At 41.5% G+C, this 9331-nt stretch overlaps 2 protein-coding genes, 1 long non-coding RNA gene and 1 other non-coding gene across 5 annotated transcripts in view; 3 read left to right on the forward strand and 1 right to left on the reverse strand.

Annotated features, from left to right (window-relative positions):
- Positions 1 to 1570, reverse strand: part of lrba (LPS responsive beige-like anchor protein) — a 173687-nt gene extending 172117 nt beyond the window's left edge. For both annotated transcript variants that reach the window (XM_034539608.1, XM_034539599.1), the window contains exon 1: positions 1270 to 1570. In XM_034539608.1, coding sequence (XP_034395499.1) covers positions 1270 to 1455 — 186 coding nt within the window. In that variant the 5' untranslated portion in view covers positions 1456 to 1570. The remainder of the gene's footprint in view (positions 1 to 1269) is intronic.
- A 137-nt stretch (positions 1571 to 1707) lies between these two features.
- LOC117735165 lies at positions 1708 to 4295 on the forward strand. The gene is made up of 3 exons (XR_004609860.1): positions 1708 to 1812; positions 1919 to 2042; positions 3704 to 4295. It is a non-coding gene; the product is annotated as an uncharacterized LOC117735165 (long non-coding RNA).
- A 1089-nt stretch (positions 4296 to 5384) lies between these two features.
- rps3a (ribosomal protein S3A) lies at positions 5385 to 9208 on the forward strand. Its single transcript, XM_034539633.1, has 6 exons — positions 5385 to 5518; positions 6175 to 6278; positions 6482 to 6669; positions 7803 to 8011; positions 8584 to 8693; positions 9036 to 9208. Exons 1-6 carry the CDS (start codon positions 5457 to 5459, stop codon positions 9164 to 9166), a joined length of 804 nt encoding a protein of 267 aa, XP_034395524.1. The 5' UTR covers positions 5385 to 5456; the 3' UTR covers positions 9167 to 9208.
- LOC117739915 lies at positions 8748 to 8817 on the forward strand. Its single transcript, XR_004610483.1, has one exon. It is a non-coding gene; the product is annotated as a small nucleolar RNA SNORD73 (small nucleolar RNA).
- Positions 9209 to 9331: the final 123 nt, after the last annotated feature.

Here is a 9331-nt window from a genome sequence, read left to right on the forward strand (position 1 = left end):
TCAAAGTTGAAATCCCTGGCCTTATTTTCAAATAAGCACTCTTCCCATATGGATCACCCTACATAAAGGAGATGTCATTACATATTAAATAAGAAAACTTTCTTTGCGTAAATGTGTACTTTCAATATTAACTGCCTGCTTCTTCGTTAGTCGACAGTTACCATAACATTTTCCACTGAAACACTTCAGAGTCATTGTGAAACAGGTCAATGCCAGAGCTGAAACGCTTTAGTTGATCATCAATTCATTATTCGTCAACTCCAGCTTCTCAAACGTGAGGAGTTACTGCTGCTCTGAGTGACACGTTAACATTTTCTTTTTGCATTTAATGGAAATGTGTATCTTATGAAAAACATTGCGTCAGTTTACATTTTAGGCTTAACATGAAAAGAATACGACGTCGTTGCTATAGCTGAAATCTTCAACTTTTGATCTGTATTTTTGCTCATCAGCCATAAAAGCCTAGTGGTTGGAAGATTAGTAGTGTCACCGCCTCATGAGGAGAAGTGTCCTTACTACCTTACTGTGGGGGTTGGTGCTGGAGCAAACTTGACTACACACATGGAGGATGAGCCTCCCTTTTCTAAAAAAAGGACTCCATTGTGTCGCTACAGTGACAAAGCGGTTTTGCTGGTTCCACCTCCACCTCTCGTCCATCCCCCCTAACCAGCCACACTCTAAATGAGCAGGCTCTCGCTCCTTCACCCTAAACGTCCTTGTTACCTGTAGTGTAGTGTGTTCATGCTTCTCATGCTGCAAAGTGCAGCCAAAGGGGCTATCAGTGCTTCAGACATTCAAAGCTGGATAAGGAATTACGGGTGGCCAACAGGTATTAGAGCTCACACACACACACACACACACACACGCGCACACACTCTGACCTGGATATGTCACAAAAAGCACCAGCTGATTTGCTTCAACAGCTTTGCTGCCATGCTCACTCTCCTGACGTAGCGTACCGTCGTATTTAACGACAACAATTAGACAGTTTATACCAAGCTTTCTGATATCCAATACACAAATTATTCACAGTTCCATATATTCACATTGCAGAATAAAAGCCCATGACAGTTTCCAATGTGTGCTTCTCCCTATAAAGTGCTCTTGCGTTGAAAGACTATCCACGCCTCTCTTTCTTTCTTTCTTTCTTTTTGCAGATGAGGATGATGTCAGACTTTTGCAAACATTTAGATGTCACTGAACAGTCGCCCTCCACGGCGTGACACCGTGCTATCCAAGGCCTATCCTAAGCTCTCGTAATCAGCTTACCAGGTTGAACACCGTCTCCACAATGTCTCGGTTGGAAACTTCCCCAACTTCCACCAGGCCAGCAAGCACGGCGAATTTCATCTTTATCCCCCTGATGGGCACTCCGGGGTTGAGCGCCATGGCGCCCGAGCTCCCGTCCTTTCCATCACTTGGCTGCGCAGCGCCCGCTGTCTCCTCGCTAGCCATTGCTAAGGAAGGACGGGACAGGTGGCGTTCACAGGTAAGGCACCTGTTCACCTCCAATGGGCGGGGTGGGGGAGAGTGCAGACGATGTCGGGGAGGAGAAAGAGGGCTCTAGCTCCCCTTCAGCTGAGTTGTTGACAGTACGCAGGCACACAAAGCAAACGTTTTCCACCCCATCAAAAACTGTTTAGCTAAAGTGGGCAAAAAAAGGCGCAAAGATAGTGCGTTGGTCGTTGACACTGCGGGACTGGATGTGTCGCCGCTTCACTCCCCGGTGAACTACTCCGCTCCGCCGGTCCGCAACTTGATCACAGACCGCTGGAGTAATGTCGTTAAAAGCAGCGAGGAAGTCTGCTGCAGGTAACGAGGCGAGGGGGGTGGTGGTGGGTGGAAGCAGGTGAAGCAGAGCTCGCGCGTAACCTCTTGTTTCCCCCCCCCCCCCCCCCTCCGCTCGTTCCAACGGCAGCAGCGGCGACTTTAATCTCTCCGCACAGCAGTGGAAGTTGCTATTGTCACCGAGTCCAGGCACTTGACAGGTAACAGCGCTCGGCAGAAGCGAAAACTCGCAAACTGGGGAATAAAAACCGAGGGTAAGTCCGTCAGTAGCTCCGGCAGAAAGTCGACAGCTGTCCGCTCGGTCCTCCCGGGGCAAACTCCTCCGACTTGCTTAACCGTCAACGTTAACCCAGCTGCGCTGCATTCTCTTCCTGATTTACCCCGGTAGCTTCAGCTCGTCACCGCCATGACAGTGTAGCCCTTGAATGGTTGGCGCATGCGCAGTGGGAAGCGGTCTTTTCAGCCCACTGGCAGGTGTGTGCCGCTCAGGTGGCTCTCCAGCACGACACGCTCTCCTGCACAACACTCTGAAAAGAGCCGTTCCACATAATGAGTACTTTTACTTTTTGGTTCTTTACTGTAAGTACACCCTGCTAATACAGCTTATGTTCTTTTACTTAAGTAACAAATTAAATCCAGGACTTTTTCTTGTAATAGTATTTTTAAACCCTGGTATTTATACTTTTACTTTAGTAAAGGATCTTCCACTACTGGTATTTAATAGTACTCCATTAGATATAAAATATTGTACTTTTTACTGCGCTACATTTATCTCACTGCTAGTTACTTTGCAGAAGATTTTGCATTGAAAAGATCACAAGTTCATTTTAATGTGTATTGTTCTAAACCACATAACTATACGATCAGCTTTATCGATCCACCACAGGAAAATATATCATCACAGCTGCAGTACTACCGATGCATATTACGTACTCTATTACTATGAAAACAAAAATACGGATGAATACATTCTACCTATATTTGCACCATGAGTACTTTTAATTTTGCTACTTTAAGTAAATTTAGCTAATAATACTGTTGTACTTTTATCTACGTAAAGGTTTGAATGGAGGACTTAAACTAGTAATGGAGTGTTGTTACATTGTATTACTTATTCTTCTTCTGTAAAAGGCTCTGAATACTTCTTCCACCAAAGTTCAGTTAAATTTCCTCTGACTCACTTATGTGAAAACAAGCAGTCATGAATAAAACAAGTTTAGCAATAAGAGAACTGACTTAATCTAAATTAAGTGCAGATGTAATATTTTTGTACTAGTTAAGAACTGAAAAGGTTATGGCAGAACACAGATTGTTTTCTATTTTTGTTTGTTTGTTTCTATTGTCAATTTTTCTATTTTCTATTATGTCACTTGGCTTGCACTGTGTTAATTGTTATGCACCAAATCACCATGATACATCTCTTGTTTGTGCAATACATGGCAATAAAACTTCTGATTCCTGATTTTGAATAAATCCGTAATCCAAAAAGTAGATATTATATTAATTTAGAAGCAATATAGATCATTTAGTAACTCTCGATAAAATCCAACCTCATAATGTGACAGATGAAAAAATACCATAAATAATAAATCAAAACTTTACTGTTCCATATACTAAAAACCCTTAGAAGGAATCAAGCACCAACCCCTTATTTATGCTGTTATAAAGAGGGTGTTGAAATGTAGTTGGAACTACAGCACAACAGCTCATTGACAGATGTCTGCATCTCAAGTTGAAAACAAAAATTAAAGCAAAGTGACAGCTCTGCTTTGCTTGCCTTTTCAAATCACCACCACATAGCTGTGTGGACGAGAGGTCCCAGTTTCACGTCTATTATTGCATGAAAAACAATCCCAATCGGTATGTAAACAATGCCCACTTGTAAGTATGTATCTGCTTCATATTTGCTCTGCAGGATGGCTGAGCACGTATGCGTGTTGTTGCCACAGAGGCAGCTGGCGTCACTGTTACCGCTGACTTCCCATAAGTGTAGCTGAGCCTTCGGGGACCCTGGGAGTCATGGAAGCCAGCGGCACCACCCAAGAGACGCCTCGTCTCTGGTGTAATGACCTGAAATCAACAGACTTGTTCACGGCAGCCCAAAGGAAGACCTTCTTAAATACGGCCTTGGATGGCTTTTATTGACCTTTGAGTTGAACATGGACCATGGCTTATTATTTTGTCAGCTCTGTAGAGATAATTAGACTCAAAGATTCAGACATTCAGTGGCATAGCAGTTTTAATATAATCATCTTTTGCTCTTTGCCATCCTGTTCGTTAGTCTCACTATGAGAGCAGAAGATGATCATTTCCTCAAATGATTTAGCAATCATAATATTGTAATCATAAATCTGTAATATTGTGTCGGACTAAAGCTTGCAAGATTCCCTCTAAACACACTGAAAGCAGAGGAAGGCACATTAATGATGACAAAAGGAAAATTCCAATCCATCAATTTAGTTTGTAAGACTTGGTCAAACAGTACAGCAAAAATTTTAGATGAAATACAAAACAAAATCTATATATACAGTATATATATATATATATATATATATATATATATATATATATATAAATGGCCGTAAAAACAAGACACAGAAGAAAACATCTGAAAGCTAAAATAATGTTGCATGCTATCGGATGTTGTTGTTTGTAAAGTCTCAAAACATATTAAGATAGATTGATTACATTTTTATTTTTCAATATTGGTAGCACCAAGTTCAGGTGTCTCTGCTGCAGGGTCTTCACCTCTAATAACACGCACATTTACATTTACTAATCATATTTGCATGCGCAGAGACACTGCTTTTATCAGACTTGTACATGCGTTTACTTCATCAATGAGTCTGATCAACAGTCATTTAACAGTCTCAATTAATGCTATGAGTGAGAATGCAGGAGTCATTTCTTTACTACGATTTAATTTGACCAACAGACAAAATTCTTCCTTTTGTTCCAACAGTATGGGTGGATAACCAGCTACACACCCTCATGTTGTATTTACACACAAAGAAACTGGTTCTGCCTGCTCAGAGATCACAATGTTGTCTTTTCTTTATTAATCCAAGTAAACATGCCACCGCTATTTGTCACTTTAATTGAGGCCCATTTAAGAGTACAAATTGAACTCACTATATGATATGCATGAAAGCAAATATAGGCGGTGACATTGTGAATTGTATATAGAAATTAATATCTACAGAAGTTGTGAAATTAAATCAATCTCTCAGAAACATTATGTAGCCCTACAGAAAGACACAAGTGATTTTTCTGTATTAATTGATTTTCAAATGCAATTCAATGGTTAATATAGTATTGGTCCAATATCAGTGTATATCTTATATATATATATATATATATTTCAGGTCTGTATGTGTACAGAATGGGGGGTAGCGTGTCTGTGTAAAAAGTGTAAAAAGATTAAACAGGAAATTTCACAATTATGTAACCATCTACTTAAAATAATAAAGGCATCTATTTGCTTTGTTATTGGCTCTGTTCACATTATCTCCATGTTCTCTGAATATCATTTTTCCCTTTCACCAGGAGAGGGCGCCGATAGAAATTCCCAGGACTCGCGAGAAAAACCCAAATCTCACGACCGAGATCTGTCTCCTTAAGTCTCGCGGTATTTCTCCCTTCCTCCTCTTTCACTCCCTGTAGCCAACATGGCAGTCGGCAAGAATAAGAGACTGACCAAAGGCGGCAAAAAAGGTGCCAAAAAGAAGATGTAAGTAGAAAATTCTTAGATCGTTACACTAAACAGGCTTTACCCTTTTCACTGGTGTCACGCCGCTACGAGATATGTGAAGGATGAAGCCGATTTAAAGTAGATGCCGCTGGGTCTGCGCTAGTCTCGTCACCGGCCTCTGTCGAGCTGGGTGAAGTCGTAACGTGCCGTGTCCCTTTTTAACTCTTGAGCTCATGTATTTAGTCCTAGTTTAGTTTGATTTATATTGCTTCTGGTTTTTATTAAGAAGTCGCATTGAGCTGTGGGACAGTTTAGTTTGGCCGTGTAGTTATTACACGTGACGTGACTTGCAGCGCGCTCCTAACGCCACACGCTAGCTTGGCTTTAGCCGAGCTTACCTACTAACATGGCAAGACGGACGCACTAATTAACCTGCTCGATTACCGATCCGGTTAATGGCGATGTTCGATATATTTGAACAACCACGGGGTCTGAATCGTATCACCACGTTGTTTTAAGACACCGGTGAATCCATCGGATCGTCGTAAACCCGAGCCGTGTGTCCTTTGCAGTGCGTGCTGCTAGTGTGCGCTAGTAGCACGTCTGCTCCCTAAACCCGTCTGTGTAACGGTGGACTGTCATTTCTGCTCAACGGGTTGGCTTTTAAGTGCTTTGTCTCTCTTTCTCTCTTGCAGTGTCGACCCCTTTTCCAAGAAGGACTGGTATGATGTCAAGGCACCAGCCATGTTCAACATCCGCAATATTGGCAAGACCTTGGTCAGCAGGACTCAGGGAACCAGTAAGTCGACATGGTTTAAATTATGTATATGTAAATTAATATGTCTCGTACGTAGTTATATTTATAGTATTGAACACAGGTGTTGGATTGTGAAACGTGCAGTAAATAATATCCCCATTGCTGAGGCTCCACTGATATTGTCATTTCTACATGTACTTTTTTTTTTCTTCTAACGTCTGTCTGTTTTTCCCCAAACATTTTAGGAATCGCCTCTGATGGTCTTAAGGGACGTGTGTTCGAGGTGAGCCTCGCTGACCTGCAGAACGACGAGGTTGCCTTCCGCAAGTTCAAACTCATCACCGAGGATGTTCAGGGCAAGAACTGCCTGACCAACTTCCACGGCATGGACCTGACCCGCGACAAGATGTGCTCCATGGTCAAGAAATGGCAGGTAATGATCATGGTTTTTCACTTTATTACTCCACGCCCCTCATAAAATGTCACAGTAGCCGTTTGGGGGTTGTTTGACTAATCAAAAGTGGAGAGATTCAGTATCTAATCCTGGTTACAAATCCATTGTTTCCACAATAACATTTTATTTAAGTTGATGTGCCTGCATTAAAAAAATTAAGGATGAGTACTACTGCAACATAAACTGGTTGTAGGAGCAGTGCTAGTGTACAACGTGGGGTTGTGACTCACACGCACAATTGCAAAGCAGACACAGATTATGGAGGGTTAGTTGGGCTGCCTGGGAAAATGGCAGTTTAGCATTTTCTGAGTGCTTGATCAACTCTTGCATGACCATTTTCTCTGGGAACAGTTTTAACTGTGGTACTGAAGAAGCTTTTGAGTCATAAGCAGTCATACTGATTTAGTCAATACAACACTTTTGTAGTGAGTATTACAAGGATATTAATGCCAATGGGTAAAACTATAACAATTCTCTAAAAGGAACTACGCGTGTCTCATGTCAATTTGACAGATTTTTGCATTAGTTTTCCCCAATACATGCACTTATTGTTCAAGTGATGGCAATGATATTCTGCATACTTTCTATATGTTTTTTTTAATGTATATTAAAGCCCAAAGAGGATAGTTGGCAAAACTACACATTGTTCTGATCCTGAAACACGGCTATTGAGCTCATGAAAAAAAGCACAGTTCACTTAGGCCAATGTTGTTTTTTTCAACCCCTAACTAAATTGTGATGCAATTTGGTTAAGGGTCCAATGTACTTGTGATTACTGCTGGTATGAATACATGATTGCAAAACGTTTTTTCTTCCCAAAAAATGGAGAAGCGGTTATACATTCGTCCTTTTTAACTTTTCTTAAATTGAGCTTTCTAAAACTCGTTTGAAATGAGGTGTGTGTGTGTGTATACACCCAACACCAATTTAAAAACACTGCAGTCTGGTACAGAGGTTGTGAAACTGTACCTTGTTTGAAGGGAATGTTGTAATGAGGGAAGCAAAGCATAGAGTAATACATTTAAAACTGAAAGGTGGCATGTTGAGACTTCAGTGGTGTAGTTTTCCTGATTTTAAGTCTAACCAGAATTGATTTTGTTCTTTCTGCTCAGACTATGATTGAAGCCCATGTGGATGTGAAGACCACCGACGGCTATCTTCTGCGTCTGTTTTGTGTGGGTTTCACAAAGAAGCGCACCAACCAGATCAGAAAGACATCCTACGCCCAGCACCAGCAGGTCCGTCAGATTCGCAAGAAGATGATGGAGATCATGACCCGCGAGGTTCAGACCAACGACCTGAAAGAAGTGGTCAACAAGATGTAAGTTGTGTGCAGTGTCTCATGCAACTGAATGAACATTCGTTGACATTATTTTTATAACGCCGAAAAGTCTTGGTACTTGACTGGCAGCGTCGGCAAAATATCATTCTTTATTGCATTTTCAAGATGAGCCTCTAATGTCAGTGATGTTATTTGCATAAAAATAGAAATGGCAAACATCTATTACATTGAGTGTTATAGCTTTTGCTGATTGGATGTTATTACTAGATAGATCTCATTTTGTTGTTGGTGGCATTTTTGTCATTTTCCGTCAGTTAATTAAACCGTCCTGTTTAAGGCGGTCCTTGGTCAAATAAAGTCTCTCTCGCAAGATTTAGTTGACTATTAGATAAATTGATCTAATTAACAGATCTGCCAAATTGTTAATCCACAAAGAATTGCACAAAAGCATCGCTTAAAATGTTGATTACCCGAGATATGTTCATAAATGTCTTGTAAATAAGTCATTCTGTATGACAGCCAATGAAGGGCGCTCCGTCTATTGAGATGATTGGGTCAACTAAAAGGCTTCATGCACCCTTTGCATTAATGTATTGCTTGTTGTGTTCCAGGATCCCTGACAGTGTTGGTAAGGACATTGAGAAGGCCTGCCAGTCCATCTACCCTCTCCACGACGTCTTTGTTCGCAAGGTCAAGATGCTGAAGAAGCCCAAGTTTGAGTGTAAGTGATGCACAGCTGTAACGCAGGCTGTTTTTATGTTCCACTGTCAGTGGGAACGTGTGATGACAAAGGTTTCGGTCCCAGATGATCGCCTGATTACTGCCCAATGAGATTACCTGATGTTCCCATGCATGAAAACCCATACTGTTTTCATTGATTGTGTGGGAGGATGAATCTAGTTTGTGCAAACTGGTTTCCAGGTCAAATCTTGAATGGGCTTAGAGGCGTGATGGATGAAACATTACAGCATCATTGCAGTTCTCACGTCAAACATCCAGCTGCTTACATTTGTCAGTGTCCTCTGCCCTTTTTTGTTAAAAAGCAATGTGTGTTCTGTTGCAGTGGGAAAACTGATGGAGCTCCACGGTGAGGGTGGCGGTGGCACCACCACTGCAAAGGCAACTGGTGATGACACTGGGGCCAAGGTGGAGAGGGCTGACGGCTATGAGCCCCCCATCCAGGAAACAGTCTAAACCACCCTGACAGATTTAATAAAAAATGTAAATGACCAACAAACTCTACTCTAGTGTTCTCTTTCTGGCTCCTGTTTTTTTGCATATAGAAGAGTCTAAACTGCTTAATCCTCCTGTTACCTTCACATTTACTAACTTTTTTTCATCCCAGTGATTTAAACCTCC

The sequence above is a fragment of the Cyclopterus lumpus genome, chromosome 1, assembly GCF_009769545.1.
Source record: "Cyclopterus lumpus isolate fCycLum1 chromosome 1, fCycLum1.pri, whole genome shotgun sequence".
Lineage (NCBI taxonomy): Eukaryota > Metazoa > Chordata > Actinopteri > Perciformes > Cyclopteridae > Cyclopterus > Cyclopterus lumpus.